We start from the raw sequence: 20,607 nt of genomic DNA on the forward strand, positions 1-20,607 counted from the left end.
GCACAGCGCAGGTTAGCCAAAGCAGTTGTTTGTACGTATGGCACGCCGTTTATGTTATTTTATGATATTTTATATGCCTTTGATACATTATAAAAGAAACAGCTGTTAAGAAAACGAGTTCTTATTATTTTTTTTTAAATAACGTTTTTCTCGCAATGTTCAATGAAAATTTCGCTTGCAATTCAGATAATGTCGAGTTTAGACGAGTTTGCTTCATGAGCTTTTCTAAACCGGCTCATAGGAATGTCATTTGCCAACGACACTAGGTGCGTGAATCTGGCCCTTTTATTGTGTTCTCGTCTTCTTTCTTTCGTGTATTGTGTTCTTTCTTTTATTGTGTTCAAAGCTATCATAACCAAGATAGCATTTGCTTGGATTGCCTGCGTGGTGAGTAAAAAGACTAAAGCGGCTTTAATATCAAAAAAATCTGTGAAAGTTTCATTTTCAGGTTCTCATATACAATTTGCCAGTTCTTGTGAACTACTTTTTGCTTGTTAATAAGTAAGTAAATGAGTGTAAAAAAATCGTATAGCAAATTTCATAAATTGCCGACAGCGGCCATGTTTGGCTCAAATCAGTGATACACGAGCGTTTTCCTTGTGGGTACGTGGATTGAATAGTGGCATTATTGAGTATAATTTATTTGTTTTAGCTTTCTTCCACAAAGCCATGGCCGATGAAAGTCTTTTGAATGACTCCAACCTGGGAGGATTGGGAAGCAACGATGATGAAGCCGAACTTTTGATTGAGGTTAGTGTCAAAGTTCTTCTTTTCCTTCTTTTGATATTGAAAAGTGGCCGATGATTGTATTAAATGGTTTTCCCCTACAGGATGATTACTTAAAAGGATCAGAAATGCAAATCGACCCAGAACTCGAAGCTATAAAGGCAAGAGTTAAGGAAATGGAAGAAGAGGCGGAAAAGTTAAAGCAACTGCAGTCTGAAGTAACGAAGCAAATGACGCTTGGCTCGCCTACTGGTTCGACACCAATGTTAACGGCCGAAGAAAAGGCCGAGGTTGACAATCGATCCATTTACGTCGGAAATGTTGATTATGGTGCTTCTGCTGAGGAGCTTGAGGCTCATTTCCATGGGTGCGGTGCTATTAATCGTGTGACGATTCTTTGCAATAAGGCCGATGGGCACCCAAAAGGCTTCGCGTACATCGAGTTCGGTTCGAAAGAGTTTGTTGAAACTGCTCTCGCCATGAACGAGACACTTTTCCGCGGACGACAAATCAAGGTTAACCCTAAGCGTACGAATCGACCCGGAATGTGTCAGACCAACCGTTTTCCGCGTGGTGCAAGAGGTCGTGCAGCTCGTGTTTCGCGTGCTTGTTGCTACGGCGTACATCGCGGCACCAGGCGGCCTATGTGAGAAAACTACACTTTTATTCATAATTGTTTATTTGCATTTTGTATGAGTACTGCTTTTTTTTTTGCAGCCGAGGTTACAGAGGCCGTGCTACATATTACGCACCTTATTAAGCAGAATTATTTGCCAGTACTACCGCATTAAGCTGTTGCATATAAGGGTAAGTAGTTTGTTTTTGTGAAATTTACTTCTCTGCATTCGATAAGTTGTCCTCTCCATCGTCCATGGGAGCCTTTAGATTTACAATCGTCTTATGTTTCGATTAACGCTATATATATTACTGCAAACATAGAATATTGAGATGGGTAAATAAACTGAAAGGCAAAAATTGTGGAATGTAAGATACGACGCGCATTGGCACTTTTTCAACTGCGCTTTCAGAAACCTTTCTAATCAAATTTCTTGCAAAAAAGGAGTGAATGAGTATTCGATAAAAAAAAACATAACTTAAAGTAAATCATTTTTATTTCCTCAATCGATTTAATTTCCTTAGCTTCTTGCAATTGCATGTTAAAAAGGTGAAAACCGTCAACAGACCATGAAACAATTGCATGTTATAAGGCTGGGGAAAAGCTAATAGACGTTTTTTGCGTGAGTTTCATAATTTAATTTGAGGTGCTTTCAATTGCCCGATTTGCGTCAAACGTGCACCGTTTTGTTGGAAAATGTGTTTTCTTTTTAAATGTGGTTCATAATACCTCCGATGTAGAATTCTTGGTCGTTATTGGCGAAAAACTCGAGCAATCTTTTTTCGCAATCCTTTCTTGATCTTAATTTTTCATCGTTCAAGAAATTTTGCAATGCTCAAAAAAGGTGTCAATTGCTTGGTGCAAGGTCCGGACTATACGGTGGGTGCATTAAAACTTCCTGACTTTCTAGCGAGTCACTAAAGACGTGTGTGATATTTTGTTGTACTGATGGAACACAACATCGCACCTGTTGGCCGATTGTGGTCGTTTCTGGTCCATTGATAGCTTCGATCGGTGCAGTTGTTGACAGTAGAGTTCTTAATCTTGTGTTTGACTACAAGGAAGCAACTCATAATAAACGGTTCCTTTCAAGTCCCACCATATACCCAGTAGAACCGTCCTGACCATTAGTTCTGGTTTGACCACCGGTTAAGCTGCTTCACCACGCTTAAACCACGATTATTTTCACACAGTGTTGTCATATGAATCCCATTCTTCATCCCCAGTACCCATCCGTTTAAGCAAAGGTTCGATTTCATTCCGTTTGGCCAAAATTGCACATATTGTAATTCGAGCCATTATGTTTTATGGTGCACACGGGTGGCGCTCAAACATCGAGCTACTTTATGAATCCAGCTTTGCGTAAATGGTTTTAAGCTGTTCGATGATTATTCTTAGGTCCTGGCCGATGCTCTGATTACGAACATGTCGATCAACTTTGATTATTTCTGTGATTTTATCGACGTTTTCGATGACGTGTCTGCCTTGGCTTTAACATAAAAAATAACTGAAACGGGTCGACGAAACCATAATTTATCGCAACTAGCTATTAGAGTGTTGGTATCATAAACACCATGCAAAATTTCAGCGGCCTAGCTTGAATTTTCACCTTTCTTAATGAAAAACTGTGAAATGTAGCGAATTTTCTCTTTGGTGTCTTACGTTGTTTACACCCTGTAACGTACAAACGAATGGAACAAATAATAAAAAGTGAAACATATTTTTAAGTGTAAAGTGTCTGTTTTGAAACGAGCCTAAATTTGAAACTGTAATATCGATACTTCACGAGATATCAATCACTAAAGGCATCTATAATGAAAAACGTCAATTACATTTTCCCCAGCCTTATATAATTTACTAACGAATATTGTACACTATGCTTACATAACTCAATATATTAGGGCGAGGGAAAAGAAATCCATCGTTTTTTCGTGAAATTTAAAATTTTATGTAAATTGTTTCCGATTAGGATCACTTACTATACTCTTACTTGATATCGATTACTACTTTACGGGATATCGAGCACAACGGCAATTTAACGAAAAAATTATCGATTTCTATTTCCCCAACTTAATATTTATTGTATCTTCGTTTTAGTTATTGGCTATTAAATTTATTTTTACACTTCGTATCACTCATTGGCTATGTAAAATGTAAACTTTTTCAAAAGAGACAAAGATTCAGTTTCTTGTTCTTGTTGATTATTTTCCATTGTGAGATATCTTTCATCCTTTTCTGTATTGTTTATGTTATTAAATTGGCTTAGTTGTTGATGTTTTTCCATTACACCTTGACATTACATTATATTCATTACATGTTGTAAACTTTTGATTATTATTTAGTCATGCTTCGTTAGTTGTTATGATAAACAATACTTTTTATTATCTAACTTTTGCAGATTGTAAAAAATATTTAATGATATTTTTCAAAAAACATTATTTGTCATCTCAACATGCTAAGCACCCAAGGCTTACTCACTTCTGCTAAATATTAGAGTACAAAGCGCAGAAATAAGCATGACAAATACATAATTCCTGGTGTGGGAATTGCAAAAATAATGTTTTTTGATTTATCAAACACAAAACATTACAAAGCAGATTGTGACAGAAAAGATGATCGAAAATCAACCAAAAAAACATTCACACAACTGTCATGGATATCAACGGAAAAAGATTGGACTCCGCAAAAAATGCAAAGCAAGAAAAAAGTGAGACAAAATAAAAAACATGTCGAAGAAAAGAAGATGAAAAAAGTTTAAAAAATAGCCCGACACTGGGATAGCTGGTATTCACAAACAACTAACATTGAAAAAAGTGGCGTTTCTAAATAGAAATAAAAAATAAATTGTAACTATAAAACAAAAAAGGAAAAGTATAAAGGGAAAATACCATACCCCGAAATAAATACCAATCGAAAAGAGACTATATACAAGATTCTTCAGAGAAATAGGCGCCAAGACAGAATGAAACATGCACGAGAAATTATTAATAAAAGAGAAATATAAAGGAGGAAAAGATTGTTTTGTTTTGGGGTTTGTTTCTCATAATTGTGTGCTGATCACACTAAACTTCTTACTGTGGGGAAAGGACATAATTGCCCTTAAAATCGAACAAAATGGAATGACAAATTTGTCATTGTCCCAAGCATTTCTCTCATTTGCTACATGACTAAATTGTAAATGTCTACAAATGAAGTAGAGTGTTGAGCATTTTGTCAGCTACTAAGCGCAACAGGTAAGTTTACGTGTTTTTCCAGTACCATAACGGTGTTTTTAAATTCTTCATTCAGACTTGTTTAAATGTTCATTAAGGGCGGTTTACACGCTGCGATCTGGCAATGCAATATCGCTTGAAGTGACATCTCCGGAGACGTCATAAATGTCACTGCCGCGGGTGGAAATCTGAAGACGACATGCAATTTGTGAACAAATTTCAAAACAGGGTCAGTTTGTCGGTTGACTTGTTGATGTTTTGTTTTGGCCTCTTATTTATATTTTGGACGCTTCGTCAACGTTCGCGAAAGTGTGTAACTGAATTTATAAAAATTTACGAAAGTCTGCCATGTCTTTGGCAACTAAAAAATAAAAAATATAGTGATCGGAATAAAAAGGCGCAGGCATACGATGCCATTTAAAAGCAATTTCCTCGACACTGTAACCTCTTCGCACGTTCTTTTTTCGCTTTTTGACCGAAAAGCACAATGGTAAGGCAAACCAACACAGTGTTGCTTCCATGGCTGATTCCAACATGTCCAACCGACAAACTGACCCTGTTTTGAAATTTGTTCACAAATTGCATGCCGAGTCTTCAGATTTCCACCCGCGGCAGTGACATTTAAAACGTCTCCGGAGCTGTCACTTCAAGCGACATTGCATTGCAAATCGCCACGTTTGGACGAGCCTTTAGGATGAGGCCGATTTAAAAAGAATAAAAATACACGAAAAAAACGAATCATATGTGCAGTGCTACATTGCATGGAATAATTTAATTGTATTATTAGGAGTATTAGGAGTGTGAATTAATTATTGCGGTTTTTTTATTCGACATTTGTGACCTAACTATTAGGCGTACAAATAGAAAACCGCCGTTTTTCTCTCATGATTTGAGGCTTTATTGTAAAAAACTCCTTACAAACTCATTCTTCAAAGTAATTGCCATTGTTAGCCGCAACTTTTTCCCACAATTTAGGCAGCTTTTGAATTCCTTGTTGGAAAAACTGTTCATCTTTCGACGCGATCCTGGCCGGGAAGCCTCCACGATTTTTACGCTTTGAGTTATCATAGTGTATCCACTTTTCATCCCCGGTCACTATGCGATGTAAAAAACCTTTTCTTGTTTGCCGTTCAAGAAGTTGCTCGCAAATACAAAGGCGCCGTTCGATGTCCCTCGGCTTCAACTCGTGCGCACCCAGTATCCTAGTTTCTGAATCATTCCTAGGGATTTTAGCCGATGCGATATTACTTGTTGCGTCACACCCAATAAGTCTGCAAGTTCCTGTTGCGTTCGACAAGCATCTTCTTCCAGCAAAGTTTTCAATTCAGCATCTTCGAACTTTTTCACCGGTCCGGGACGCTTCTTGTCTCGCACGTCATAATCGCCGTTTTTGAACTTGCAAAACCACTCCCGACACGTTCTTACACTAATGCAGGCTTCACCATAAACTTCTACTATCATTCGATGCGCTTCAGCTGCATTTTTTTTAGCATGAAACGCAAAAAGCAACACTTCCCGCAAATGGCACTTGTTCGGCTCAAATTTCGCCATTTTCGCACATGAATAAGACAAAGCAGAGTGAAAATAAACAAACGAGATTTTGTGGAGTTGTAGACAGATGCCTCAACTCCACTGTCATTGCCAGGGTTTTGCATATTTTTATCGTTTAATTTGCAGCTGCTAGCGCCGCCTATGGAAAACGGCTGTTTTCTATTTGTACGCCTGATATAACAACAAAACGTATGACTACCTTCACGAAAGTATTGTCCGTCGTTAGCTACTACTTTCCTGCTACTACTACTGCCATCTTTTAGGTAGTTCCTCGATTCCAGGTCGATACAAACACATAAAACATAAAACATAAAACATAAAAAAACATAAACATAAACATACATAAAACAAACAAAAACAACAGAATAGGAATTTTCATTTACGACTTTCCTCGCCGGTTATAATCTGTGAGGACCTGCGATAGACGCCCAGCAATCCACCGGAGAACGACCGTGCAGCAAAGTCGAAGGAAATCAAATAGTACGAGGGTCACTATTTATATTTCGGGAATAGGAACAAAAACAAATAGTGAAGCTGCGAATATATTTTTATTGTTTTTCAAAGTACTCGCCACGATGATCGATACACTTTTGCATGCGCTTAAACCAATTTTCAAAGCATTTATTCCATTCCGAATGAGGTATCTCCAAAACATGTTTTTTGAACGCTTCAAGAGCTTCTTCGGGCGATGAAAATCGTTGACCACGCAGTTTATTCTTCACGGATGGGAACAAAAAGAAATCATTGGGTGCCAAATCAGGGCTGTACGGCGGATGACCCATCAATTCGATGTTTTGAGTGCTCAAATAGTCTCTTGTTTGAGCCGATGTGTGAGAGCTGGCATTGTCATGATGAAGAACAATCCGATGTCTCTTGTTTGTTTTCCTTATTTCACCGAAGATTTCTGGCAAACAGATGGTTGTGTACCACTCAGAATTTACTGTTCTACGATCCTCTAGAGACACTGTTGCAATATGACCAGTTTTTCCGAAGAAACAGGCCACCATTTTCTTTGAAGTGCTTCGTGTGCGAACAACTTTTGTTGGATTTGGTTCATCTTGGAACACCCATACAGTCGACTGCTGCTTACTTTCGGGCTCATACGAATATATCCATGATTCGTCACCTGTCACGATTTTATAAACGTCTTTTGAAGCACCGCGATTGTATTTCTGAAGCATTTCTTTGCACCAATCGACACGAGCCTTTTTTCGAGCGATTGTCAAATTATGTGGGATCCAACGTGAACATAATTTTCGCACAGCTAAGTGTTCATGTAAAATCGCATATATGCTGGTGGAACTAATGCTTAGGGATGCCTCAATCTCACAATAGGTTACATGACGATCTTGCTTAATCATTTCGTGCACAGCATCGATGTTTTCTGGCACTACAGTCGATTTTGGACGACCTTCACGAAACTCGTCGGACAGCGAACTACGACCACGATTGAATTCACTATACCAGCGATACACAGTGGTTTTTGATGGAGCTTCATCGCCAAAAGTCAAATTAAGTTGATTGACGCACTCTTGTTGTAATAATCCACGTCGAAAGTCGTAAAAAATCATCGCTCGAAAATGTTCACGATTCAGTTCCATTTTTTTGCCGAGACGAAACTTTCAACTAAATATAAAATAAACAAATAGCGTCCGTATGACAAAATGTTCTGAGTACGTATGTCGTCAAAAATGTCAAACTTTACGATGGAACCATCAGATGGACTCACATGACATCAGTGTTGCCAATTCCCGAAATATAAATAGTGACCTTCGTAGTATAAAGAAAATTTTCGATTGAGCATAGTTGACAGAGTTTATTTCTCGACTTTAACATATTTAATTTATTGGGTTTCATATGATACAACATTAAATTATAATAGAAAATATCATCTTTACAATTCCTAATATCATTCTCATTATTATTCATACCTTTACTAGTGTTATTTATAATAATAGTATCCAGTATTTTTACTATTATATAGTTTTTTAGTTTTATGACTATTATGATTATATTATAATTTCTATAATAATTTAATTTAAATGAAAATGAATTAAATAAATTAGAATTTAATTAATTGGGTCAAGTCAAATCGAATTGGATTAAATTAGAAAGAATTATAAACTCCTGGTAAAACATTTCAACCTTTAGGAACCTTTCAAAATCTTTTTTGAATTTACTATACAAATGATTTGATGATGATTTGACTGATTTGATTTAAACTTGATTTAACTCAAATTTACCTCAATAAGTTAGTTTAAGTCAATATAAATAAGTTTTAAGCTAGTTCATTATTATTATTATTATTATTATTATTTATTTAACCAATGTTTGTTTGGGAACTATACATGGTATCTTAAAACTAAGATATTAACAATAAGTTGGAATTAACAATGAGATGGAAAAGCTTACGTGTAATAGGGTGAAGGCAAGAGGGAATGAAAGAGGAAGGAGGCAAAGAGATTACCATAGAAAGTGAGGAAATCCCGCGAAACAGTTCACACTCAAGGAGGGGAGATAAGGGCGTTGGAAAGGGTGAAACGGAAAGACGAGAACGAAACATGAAAGTCGAACAGGTGACTAACGAGGTTGAAGCTACGTAAACATTGAAGAAAGGGATCCGTAGAGCCATGACGGGTACGGCGATGGGGAACGACTAAAAGTGATACTTAGTTCATACTTAGATATAAGAGTAGTTAGTTTAGTATAAAAAGAGGCGAATTAAGCTAGTGCAGCTCAAAGTCTCTATAATATATATGAAAATAAACAAACATCTCAGATGATAATAACAACAGCAACGAGGTGGTCGGCCCGGCTTGGATGCGGTGGCTAACGCAATCTGCAAAAGGATGTAACGAGTAAAACGGGAGACTAAAATATTATGTTAACCACACGGTGGGGGCGACGGCGTTGAAGACTCAGGAGGATGCGATCAGTGTGATCGGGCCTCGCGAGCAAACGTTCCAGAATGCGAACAAGCTTAGCCATTCGGTGGTGCAGGAACCGATGATGTGGCTGAAGAAAATGTAGACGGTAGAGGTAGAGGTAGAAAATGTAGATGGAGGCTCACGCGTCCGAAGGGTGCATCCCCAAGGTAATAGGATTATAATAATAGGATCAAGTTTTTTATTAACGTTTTTGTTTCTATGCGGTCCAGTGAGATTTCAGGAAAATCCCAACACTCTTACAATGGTAGCACCAAAGAGTTGATAATGAATACAGTTAGCTAGCACAGGATGACTCCGGAAGAACTATTCAAATAATCGGGTATGTGAATCCTGACGTTAAAATACAGCCAGCTTGCCAACCAGTCCATAACATAGAAAACCGCAAACTGAATCGAGCTATCGAAAAACATCGCTTACTGGTGCCAACTGGCTTAGGGTTTTATCTGCAAAACAATGGAATTACTCATAAGCGAGGTACCAGAGTGGCATTCCAACGAGTCCGTATAAAACTCGCTCAGCTAATCCGCTACAAGCTTAGTCGTTCGTGTAAAGCATCAACCACAGCTCTGTGAAAATGAGAAACGTGCTGGTTTTGCTTGGATTTGTGGCGGCGTTCGGTGTTCCGAAAATCCATGGTGCTCCACAGACGATAGTTGGCAGACGGTTGGCATTGCCCTTTCCGGACAAAGTTCCACGCATACGTGGCGGTATTCCCGTGGGACCGGAAGAGATTCCTTACGCGGCTGGCTTAATGATACAACAATCGATGGGTAGTCGCTGGTGTGGCGGTAGTTTGGTGTCCGTGAACTACGTCTTAACTGCCGCTAGCTGCTTTTTGTAGTAAGAAAAGCCGCGCTTCATAATGCTTCACGTTTCGTGGATTGATTTGCTTGTCCCTGATTCTGACTTACAGCCCCGGTCCCACCACAGTGCTTTTGGGGGCCTCTGATACAACCAATGTGGCAGATATCGTTGTAGCAAGCGAAGTTACTCTTCACCAGGCATTTGTTGCTAGCCAAAATCTCAACGATATAGCTTTAGTACGACTGGCCAGACCAGCTGACATAACCAGTAAGTACATAAGTTATTGGATTCGGAGGAGATTATCTCTTACTTTCCGACAATCGGTTATCGCATACATTATTCGGTGTAATAAAGTACCCTAACAATCGATCATTTGCTTTATCGCGTAGATAACGTTCAATTGGCGCGGTTGCCCAACTGGAGGCAGGCAGAATCCCCTTTCCTCGGCCAACTGGCCACTGTAAGCGGCTGGGGAGCACTTGGTCAGAACGCTCCGGAGTTACTGCCCCTTAACAATCTTCACCGCCTTAGTGGCACGATCATTACCAACGCAGCTTGTAATTTGCAGTTCTTCGGAGGCATTACCGAGAGTCACATTTGCGCTGCGACGACCAACGGATCCCCCTGTCTCGGCGATCAGGGAGGACCGTTAACAGTGCAGGATGCTGACGGTGGCCACACCGTAATCGGTGTTTTCTCATTCGTCTCCAATCTCGGATGTGACGTTGACTGGCCGGCAGTATACACGCGCGTCACGCGTTACCTTACCTGGATCGAGGCAAACTCAGACGTAATCATACGCACCGACTTCGAGTTTTTACCGACACCACCGAATCCAATCACTACCACCACGACCACACCGGAACCGACACATCAGGAAACGACGACGACCAGTGTGTTTACCACGACTACTGTTACACCGGAGCCGACACACCAGGAGACGACTCCGACGACTTTGTCGACTGTGACTGCTTCCGATCCGATCACGGGAACATCGCCACCACTAACAGAAACTGTGTCAACTGTACCTCCACGCAGAACAGTGCGACCTGTAGTAAATTCTTAGGATTTTTTTAAGGATCAGTCAATGCGATCACGACTCGCAGAAATCAATTCAATGGTCTTAGCTGTTTCACACTAAGAACAACCAACAAATACAAAATACATTGCATTGAATAATTGATGCAAACTGTGCTAGAAGTAACAAATTATTTACTCTAAGTTTCATAACGCATTATTATAACTTAAGCTCTTTATGAGCGTAATCCGAGTACTGTGAAATAAAATTTTATGGTAGAGCGAGATGCGGACGAGACATATGCAATTCCATGAACAAATGAAGCAATATCAATCTTCAAACTCTGGCCACCGACGAATAGAGCGCCGGAATGACCGACCCCCCACCCACCCGCATCTAGACAGACGTTCTGACCCGACACCAGAAGGATGTTCCACGAACTCTGTCAGGCAGTGTTCGTCATAACGAGGTACCTTGTTGCTCAGACTACAGACTACAAGTACCTACAGGGGAAACTGTCGTCACGCCGTCAGAGATCTGCCCAAACCCGGAAGTCGTTCCCATCAGCTCGACGAATTTTCGACTGTCTTCTGTCTCCGATGACCGGTAAATCGAACGCGAGTCATTATGAATTACAAAACGTCGGTTTGTAGCACCATGCATGAACACGCCAAGCTGGGTTAATCTCAAGCGTTATTGAGTTTTTGGGGAAGCAGGAACCACAGTGTGAATAAACGTCTGGACTCGCGGAAGGTTGCTATGTGAATGAATGTCTTTTATTCATCTTATGAGCAAGAGACAAATATCGGCTACTACTGCCAAACGGCTCTATAATCAATAGAAAAAAATATTTTTGAGCAGCATCTTAAGTCGATGTCGCCACAGTTTCTTCACCGTGGGAACGTGCGCTCCGAGGATGTCCGTGATTCGAGACCGTGTGAGGTGACCACACAACTATACAAGAGTTTACCAGGAAGGGATTCTCCGCCGTTCGCTCCGCGGTGGATTGGTAGTGACAAGCGTAGTGAACGAATTCTTCGGTTGGCTTGACTTTGCGCCAGTTGATTGTTATCCAAACGCCACTACCGAGCGTGGTGAACAAGACTAGAATAGTAAACGAAAGCTTTTATTGCGTTTTACGCGTATCAGCAGACCTTAACAGTCGAAAACTCATTCATTAAGACGCATACATCGACACCACATACTTATCGGGGCATGCTTCTGTACTTCCAGCGCTTATCGAAGCTGTTGGTAAGTGGTTTGGCTGATGTGGTCGTTCTGAAAATCCAAATTCTTCCAACGTCATAATACGCACCAATTAGCTTTTTGGTACAATCAGTTTATCCTTCAAAATCGTTAAGATGTTTAAAAAGCCTTATGTGCTGAAAGTATAATCAGAGTTCAGTGCGATGATGTCAGTGTAAAATGAAACCCGCACCTAAACAGATGACATAGCCTTCTGCTGACGCAAAGGAAGCAATATCAATCTCCAAACTTTGCCCAACGTCCTCTACGTTAAATGGACCAGGGCCAGCAGAGACTACAAGTCAAACGAGCGAACGAGAAATTTATTGCTCAGCGTTTGACGGTTTTCTATGACTAGAGGTATTCTGGGTGTATTTTATACGAAGGTGCTTGCCGACCCGTACCGAAGACCGGCATCAGAAAATATACGAGAGATTTAGGAGATTTAGCGTGCTCGAGATAAGTAAAAGAAGCGGCTGATGCAATATCTTTTTATGGCGAGTCGTTGTAGGTCCTTTTTTCAGTATGTAGGGATTATTCTCGCATAATCCCTGACAAATTTTTCCAGAATGCCATAATGTGGGATAATGCAAAATGGGGTCAAATTTGCCCCGTTAATAGAGCAGTCGGTAGCGCTCGTCAATGTCACGCAACCGCTCATTGTTTCGATTCCTGATACCTGATAAAACGAACCGTTACAGAAAGCAGCAGAGATTAACATTGTCTCTGGTGCAGACTAAGACAGGCCAGCGGTTGTTACCGAATAAGAAGAATCCATGACAAAACATTCGCCAACCTGAACCAACTAACAGGAATTTTCAAACAATCACCAAATTAAATTAAAAATATTTTTCTTTTGTGCTTATAAATGTTATAAGAAATGTTTAAAAACATCCCAAGCATGAAACGATTTGAATTTCAAACGTATGTGTGTGTAGCTATTCGTTATTCAGATATAATTTCAAATCCCAATCCTTTTTTGTGCACAAGTTAATTGTACTATCATAACCTTCGGATTCTACCTGTTTCTGCAGTAAATTGGGCAATTTCGTTTTCTATAGCTGCTCTGAGGCATTGCTGGGCTTTATAGCAATAGCTTTGTTCATAGCTTAGCAAATAATATGAGATGTCTGATAATATTCAGCTTAGGGCTTAGCCTCATCGTGGGACCAAATATTTGAAAAAATGTCTGTATTGAAACGCTCTTACTGAAAGATTTGGAAATTAGTATGTCGTTCATAAGAAGAATGTATAGTTTTATTATAAGTTTTTATTCTTTCCAAACATCATTCACAACATTCACGGGCGAAATACAAAGTCAGAGTTTTGCTCGATCCAGTCGCGGAAGAAGGAAACTCGCACCCAAACCGAGGGAGCACCCGACGCACAGCCCGCCGCCGACACGAATGAGGCAATACCGACCTCAAGACTGCTGCCGCCATCTTGCACGGCCAGCGGACCACCAGAGTCGCCGTTGCATGGAGAACGTCCTCCCGCCGCATCGAGACACACATTCTGGTCCTGGACCAGGGCCGTACTCCAGAAAGAATTGCACTGAGCGTTCGAAAGGATCGGATTGCGCGTGAACATCACGATTGGAGAGGTTGCCGTGCTCGCATCGGAAGTACGACCGAATCCAGATGCGGTTCCTTCCATCCCGGCGAACGTACGAGCATCGGAACGGGCAGGTAAATGTATCGGCTGCACTCGATCATTGAAGACAGCAGGAGAGTTCAAACGTACAGTGGCAATATCGTTGCGGATCGTTGAAGGATTGTAGCCTGCGTGGACAAATATTCCGGCCTGGGTGAAGGCGATACGCTGCTGGGATGCTTCTACGACCGTGCGATCATGTGCTCCGAGAATAGCCGTTCCGCCGGAAGCTACCTGACCATTACCACCGACCACACAGTGAGCCGCCGTTAGAATGTAGCTGTTCGTGATGACGGTGGCACCACACAAACCGGTCCCAGTGGCGAAGGTACTGGTCAGGGCAACCTGATACGGGAACTGGCCGGCAAGCGCTGGAGCACCATTCACGATGCGACGAGAAGGATTGGCGTACCGAAGTGCCTGCCATTCGGCTGGAAGTCGCTGCCAGTAATGGTCAAACTCGTCGATCGGTTTCACTTGCGACCAATCGATGTCGATCCATTCAGCACTGATGACACTTGAGCCGACAGTCAACAGACATACTACAACAAACACTTCTACGAGTTTCATCGTGATGCCAGACCTTTCGCCGGGAACCGGGATACAAACTGATGCCAAGTTGATGACTGGCGGACGGCTTTTATTTGTTTACCGTTCAGATAACGTAGTCAATGACAGAGTAACAAATGCTGAATCTTTAAATCAGTTGGGTTTTCCGTTTGTTAGATAAGGTCGAATGGAGGAGATTATGTTGCTAATCGGCGGATATGAAGGCTTCTTGTAGTCTGAACGGTGGCAGTGACGGACTTGGGAGACGAAGGTTTTCCCATAAATAAATCAATATACGCGAAGCGTTAACTGCTGGACATCATGCGACATCAGGCATACGTTCATCATCGTCTTACCAGACCTAGAACAGCCTGCGATCTCTTGCCATAGTCGAAACATTCTTCTATCCGAGAGCGATCGTAGAACCCTTTGCTCGAAATCGCCGAGTGGGCGTGCATCTGCCTCTAGCATGGTCCATGTCTCGTTGCGCTGAAGAGCAACCCTTATCAGGATTGTGTACATAGTCAGCTCTTCATCTGGAGAAGCGCCCATTCTACGGAGGAAAACCCGCACGCGGAGTGCAACATCCTGCGTAGTGCAAGGAAGCCATGATTCGTGACATGAGGTAGTGGTGCGATAGATGTTCGAACAATGGACGGAAAAAACTCATCACGTATCTCCAGCATACCACCCAATCTATGGAGATATAGGAGAGAAGCTGTTCTCCTCGCTATCCTTCAAACGTCTGTTCATCATATACTTCGTCTGGGAGGAATACGTGGCCTGCGCGAAAGAGTGTGCTTTAAGGCCCCCACACACCAAAACGGAAATGAAATGAACTGAAAGTAGCGTAGCGAACGACGCGTTGTCTCGTATGGGATTCTATGGGACCCTTCACACCGGCGTCGACGAAAACTTCGTACGGCGACGACGAATCTGTATGAAAAGACAACGCTCCTTTTGTGTCGCTTAAAAACTTTGGCCAAGGTTCGTATACTTGGTTTTTGGGTGAGAGGGGCGAAGTTTGAAAGTTCAAGACACATTGAATTTTTGGTGCGAGAATTAAAATAGTTTCATGATGAATTTGTGTTTGTATTACAAGTAATAATTAAGTGAAATTTTTTTTGCATGCTTGTGATACAAAAAAAACGTCAATTGAGTAATCTTCGATTAGTTTTTAACTACCCAAGATGTCTAATTGTTTTCGCCCGAACGACAGGGCGAAAGACTTCTCCGTTGCCTGTCGCCGCCGTTCGTAACCGGTGTGAAAGGTCCGAAAAAGCGTCGCGTCGAAACGTACGTAACGTTCCCGGTGTGTGGGGGCCTTTAAAACGGATATTCACGAACGTCATCAGACTTCTTCCTTTTGGCGCAGGTCGATGTTAGATAAGATGGCATGGGAGTCTAGAGTATTTTGTTCACAGCGATGATGCCGCGGTATTTGCTGTCCTTCTTTGAGCTCTGTATGAACACTGCTTTATCTGCCGGGCTACACGATGCGCAAATAAACGTTTTTGGCATTTCGGATAAATGCCAAACTGTTTACGCCTCGGCCGTTTTGACATAAGCGCAAACAGTTTGGCATTTATCCGAAATGTCTGAAAATTTATTTGCGCATCGTGTTTATTTGCGCTTTTTTTTGTATGGGAGAAAAAAAATATTCAGAAACCAATTTATTTCTCTTCGATTTTCATTTTTTCGGACCAAAAACACGAATGTAAACACATTTGACATTTCTGCCACACCTCCCCGACTGCTGGTTTTTTAAACCTCAAAAGAAAGCAAAGCAAAGCTTGGGGATTTTTTAAGTGTTGCTCTCGATAGAAACGATCCTCCTGGTATCTCCGCCCGCCTTCGACACTGGTCGCTGTGGTAAGGCAGGAATGGGGCACTTCTTCTGGAGCATTAAAAAGCCTTAATCGGCTGGCCGCTATATAAGGTTTGCTAAAAAGAAATCGATTATTTTTACGATACGATGCTTTTAGTGATCGACACCTCGTGAAGTATCGATCGTACAGTTTCAAGTTTAGGCTCCATTTAAAGCTGATACCTTAAACCAAAAACAATGCTTTCACTGGTTTTTGTTTGTTCTATTCGTTTATGAGTTGCAGGGTGTTAACAATGGAGGTCAACGAAGAGAAAAATTCGGTACATTTTACAGTTTTTGTCCAATACTGGGGGGCTACATGAGGCGTGAAAACTAGCGTAAAATTATCTTGCCAATAGTTAAGTTGCCAAGTAGTTACAATTGTTACTAGCATCTCACTTACGCAATAACTACGAACGATGTGAAACCTGCTATTGGAAAATTTAATAAACCCTGAATATTGATCAATATCAATATCAATATCAATCTATGCACTGAAAACATAGTCGGAGTTCTCCTCGATCCAGTCACGGTAGTGAGAAACACGCACCCAAACCGACGCTGCTCCGGAAGCACAACCTTTCGTCGAAACGAACGAAGCAATTCCGATTTGCAAACTACGGCCATCACCCTCCTCGACGGCTAACGGACCACCCGAGTCCCCGTTACAGGCCGAAGTTCCTCCGGTGGGATCGAGGCACACGTTTTGGTCTGAGACTAGACTCGTGTCCCAGAACTTGTTGCACTCTTCGTTCGAAAGGATTGGGTTGCGCGTGAACATCACCACCGGCGAGGTGGCAATACTGTTATCGGAAGTACGGCCGAAACCGGAAGCGATGCCTTCCATTCCAGCAAACGATCGGTCATCGGAGTAGACAGGTAACCCAATGGGATGAACACGAACATTGAACTTTGCCGCGGTTGGCAGGTAAACCGTAGCAATATCGTTCCGGATCGTGTGTGAGTTGTAATGCGGGTGAGCCGTGATGCTGGATTGTGGGTATGGAATGTGCTGCTGCGATGCTTCCATTTGTGTGCGATCGTGGGCACCGAGGATGGTTGTTCCGTTGAGGGCCGGCTTCCCGTCACCACCGATCACACAGTGGGCGGCCGTTAGGACATAATTGTATGTAATGAGAGTAGCACCGCACAGACCGGTTCCTACGGTGAACTCGCTGAGCAAAGCTGCCTGATATGGAAATTGTCCAGGTGTAGCTTCAACACCCCCAACGATACGAACTGAAGGGGGTTGGTACCGGAAATCTCTCATCTTCGCCGGAAGACGCTGCCAGTAATGATCGAACTCTGTGATTGATTTCACCTGCGACCAGTCGATGTTTACACGATGGCCACTAACGACTATAACCAAAAGACCGACGATTGTGGCTGTTCGTAAGATTGCCATGATGAACTCCTAGGGAACTTAGAACCGGGCTGGAACGTGCTGGACTGATAGCAAAGCAGAGTTGAAGTTTGCGTTTTATTCAATCCGCAATAACATGCCAGGTTTTGCTAATAATCTGATAAGTAGGTTGCTAGATTACTTCTTCTAGGTTGATCAAGACCAATCTATTGAAGGTATAATAAAATAACAGGTTCAAGTGTGTCCCTTCGACACTGGCTCCAATTTATGGTTTTGTCGGATTGCTTTGCGCAAGATGTAGTCACGTTTTTCAATTGTTGTATGCAGCGAATTTGAGAGCTTTAGATTACCGATATGGAGTGTATGAATGGTTCAGTTGAATGGTTTTTAAATGCTTGAAGCATTTTTTTACACTATAGGATTAAGACAAGTACTACACTCAATAGGAATCATCATTGATTCGTCGTTAGCAGTGGAAGACTCGCCGAATTATTACGGACGTTTCACGGTCAGCACGAAACATGTGTGCGTAAATTTTCAGATGTGATTTCAGGAATAGATTTTTCACAGTCCACGTACAGGGGAAAGGGTTTCTACAATCCCCTGACTTGGTGCCTTGAGGCCACGAAGTCAGCAGAGCAAATTATGTATTTGTTGCGTACCATAAATGTAGTTGTTCCGGCAACACTGCCAGTCGGCACTGCCTATAACTGAGTTCCCGCTCTTTTGCAGGTACTTTTCACATCTATCTACGAACGTCAGCCGCGTTCAAACTCTCAACGATTACAGACCTTGATTCATACCACGCGCAACCTGACTACCGTTTAATTTCCAACAGTCGTGCTGGCTGTAGAGCTACCGAGAAAGGGAGGAACTGCTGGCGGCTCCGCTGACGCCGAACAATCTGGCGACAGCAGGTACTAATTTAGGGTGGTCAGGACGTAGCTCTACAGCTTCAATAGGTGTGGCATAAAGTGAAGCGATAGGCGGTTTAAACCGTTGCCGGAGTAGCTGGCGTTGCTTGTTAACAGCGATCGGAAGCTACAAGCAACTTGCTTTTTGGTCCATTCTCTACCGACGATGAGTATCATATAAAATGTCTCGTTCAATGGAGAGCGAAGGAAAAAACGAACTGACTAACTTTCTTTTATATATATAGATGTGTAGATAAAAGAAAAGTAGATAAATAATTAAACTCACTTAACGCACGCCTACTTCACGAAGGAAACGCCGGGAGTTTCTCCGGTATCGTGAGCAACATTTTAAAAAATCATTGATTCGTCAATTGTACCCGTCTACTCAAACGTCCACTTCGAGTTCTCAACTGACCACGCATCTAAAACTAATGAGTTATGTCTGCGATACTATGACACTTGCAGTGTCAATGAAGGTGTAGATTTCTACCCTGGAAATGATAGTTACGGTTGCTTGTTAGTTAGTATTACCTCACCAATCTCTGATTTCTCAAGAGTCACAGAAGCAGTAATAAAACAACAAAAATTTGCTACATAGTTCAATTCCCTCCATTATGCATAATTCTAGAAAGCGGAAAGTATCTATGTATATAAAGAAAGTCGGCCATGTTGTTCTTCCAATCCCTTATAACTCAAGAACGGCTGAACCGATTTGGCTGAAAATTGGTAGTGAGGTAGCTTAGAACCCAGGGTTACATTTAGGATACTTTTTACACTCCGGCCGCGTCACAATGAAGCAACAATTGATTTTTTCATACTGAGACGAGACAGACAGAGCGCGCAACAGCAATCAACAGCTTCTCTTTCTCGCTAATGTAGCGTCTCTTCCTCCCAAGTAAAAAGAGCCCCCACCCCTTTCACACGGACACGTGAAAGGGGGTGGTGGGGCTATAGTTTTTCCCTTCTCAAGAAAAACCAGACAGAGAGCGTCACTACGAGCAAAGGTTGAGCGAGTTTTCAGCGAGTCTCTCTCTTGCGATTAGTGTAGCGATGTGACAGTCTCTCTCTCTCATTCTCGCGAAACGTTTCGCTTTTGTTTGTTAGTTAGCTGTCATTTTTATAACTATCAAAATCTATTGAAACAATCCGCGAACACAATAATATCGTATCCGTAACACAATCTGCGAACACACGGTCTTAAGGTGACCATGACGGTCGAATCTTTCCCGACAAAGCTGTAGTGCAAGAAGGATGCGAAACATCGCGAACAAAATGACTGAAGAAGAACACACAATTGCCCGTGAAACGGCTCGGTTGGCAACGCGAAATCGACGAGCGAAAAATAGAAATCAACAAGTGGATAATTTTCGACGAGATGCTGATTTAAATGTCCGCTCAGCGGTTGTTCCAGAAGAAGAAGCTGATTTGTATCGAGCAGCGTTTCGATTCGATACAGCGTTAGCGTTAATAGCATAACAGCGTTCGCATTGGAAGTTCTCATTCCGAGGATCCAGATGAGTTTAAACAACTTCATTTTCCGGTTTGTCTTGCATTCACTATGGCCATTAACAAACCACAAGGCCAATCATTGAAAGTTTGTGTATGAATTTGGAAAACCAATGTTTTTCCCATGGTCGATTATATGTGGGATGTTTACGGGTCGGAAGACCATCTGCATTGTTTGTTCTTGCGCCTGATAATAAAAAAATGTAGTGTATCTGTGGGGCTACATCAAGCGTAACGTAATGATTTTGACATTAACGATTAATGCCAAACTGCTGCGGCGCTGTCAAAACGTTTACGGCTCGTGCGAGGCGTAAACCCGAGCGTAATTATTTTTTTCATACGCTTTGCTTACAAACAGAGAATAATTTATGTTTTTATTTGCTGGTATAGCAACAAAATCGGAAAAAAACAGATAAAAAAATTCAGAAATCAATTAATTTCTCTTCTATTTCTATTTTCTTGGACCAAAAACACGAACGTAAACACGTTTCACGTTTCGTTTTTATATTTTTGCTGGCACACGAAGCGTTAACGTTTTGACATTACAAATTAATTTTACGCTAGTTTTCACGCTTCGTGTAGCCCCCTAGTATCACAAGGTGCTCAACTGAAGAAAAAAGAAAGCCTAGAAAAGC

The 20,607-nt window shown here is 41.6% G+C and overlaps 4 protein-coding genes across 6 annotated transcripts; 2 read left to right on the forward strand and 2 right to left on the reverse strand.

Annotated features, from left to right (window-relative positions):
* The first annotated feature begins 338 nt into the window (after positions 1–338).
* Positions 339–4,346, forward strand: LOC131206069 (polyadenylate-binding protein 2). 3 transcript variants are annotated; one of them, XM_058198457.1, is made up of 6 exons: positions 339–387; positions 449–501; positions 653–750; positions 831–1,372; positions 1,444–1,533; positions 3,741–4,346. In XM_058198457.1, the coding sequence occupies exons 3-5, from the start codon at positions 670–672 to the stop codon at positions 1,484–1,486; spliced, it is 666 nt and encodes a 221-aa protein (XP_058054440.1). In that variant the 5' UTR covers positions 339–387; positions 449–501; positions 653–669; the 3' UTR covers positions 1,487–1,533; positions 3,741–4,346. The 3 variants fall into 3 exon arrangements, with proteins under 3 accessions (XP_058054440.1, XP_058054441.1, XP_058054442.1); XM_058198458.1 differs by lacking the exon at positions 339–387 and having other exon boundaries at positions 468–603; XM_058198459.1 differs by lacking the exons at positions 339–387; positions 449–501 and adding an exon at positions 506–603 and having other exon boundaries at positions 668–750.
* Positions 2,227–10,923, forward strand: LOC131215449 (collagenase-like). The gene is given in 5 exon segments (XM_058209839.1): positions 2,227–2,740; positions 3,186–3,236; positions 9,702–9,893; positions 9,967–10,124; positions 10,247–10,923. Coding segments are annotated over 5 exon segments (1,110 nt in total). The 5' UTR covers positions 2,227–2,708.
* A 2,496-nt stretch (positions 10,924–13,419) lies between these two features.
* Positions 13,420–14,349, reverse strand: LOC131205608 (brachyurin-like). The gene has a single exon (XM_058197780.1). The coding sequence runs from the start codon at positions 14,341–14,343 to the stop codon at positions 13,420–13,422; it is 924 nt and encodes a 307-aa protein (XP_058053763.1). The 5' UTR covers positions 14,344–14,349.
* Positions 14,350–16,466: 2,117 nt separating this feature from the next.
* Positions 16,467–17,653, reverse strand: LOC131205268 (brachyurin-like). Its single transcript, XM_058197296.1, has one exon. The coding sequence runs from the start codon at positions 17,592–17,594 to the stop codon at positions 16,677–16,679; it is 918 nt and encodes a 305-aa protein (XP_058053279.1). The 5' UTR covers positions 17,595–17,653; the 3' UTR covers positions 16,467–16,676.
* Positions 17,654–20,607: the final 2,954 nt, after the last annotated feature.

The sequence above is a fragment of the Anopheles bellator genome, chromosome 1 (genome assembly GCF_943735745.2).
Source record: "Anopheles bellator chromosome 1, idAnoBellAS_SP24_06.2, whole genome shotgun sequence".
NCBI classification, from domain to species: Eukaryota; Metazoa; Arthropoda; class Insecta; order Diptera; family Culicidae; genus Anopheles; species Anopheles bellator.

What these genes read in the sequence shown, in the direction of transcription:
- LOC131205268 (XM_058197296.1), bottom strand. Translation starts at nt 17,594, where the DNA reads ATGGCAATCTTACGAACAGCCACAATCGTCGGTCTTTTGGTTATAGTC.
- LOC131206069 (XM_058198457.1), top strand. Translation starts at nt 670, where the DNA reads ATGGCCGATGAAAGTCTTTTGAATGACTCCAACCTGGGAGGATTGGGA. An exon ending in AAGCCGAACTTTTGATTGAG is followed by an intron (nt 751 to 830) that starts GTTAGTGTCAAA and finishes TTTCCCCTACAG; the next exon opens with GATGATTACTTAAAAGGATC. An exon ending in CGCGGCACCAGGCGGCCTAT is followed by an intron (nt 1,373 to 1,443) that starts GTGAGAAAACTA and finishes TTTTTTTTGCAG; the next exon opens with CCGAGGTTACAGAGGCCGTG.
- LOC131205608 (XM_058197780.1), bottom strand. Translation starts at nt 14,343, where the DNA reads ATGAAACTCGTAGAAGTGTTTGTTGTAGTATGTCTGTTGACTGTCGGC.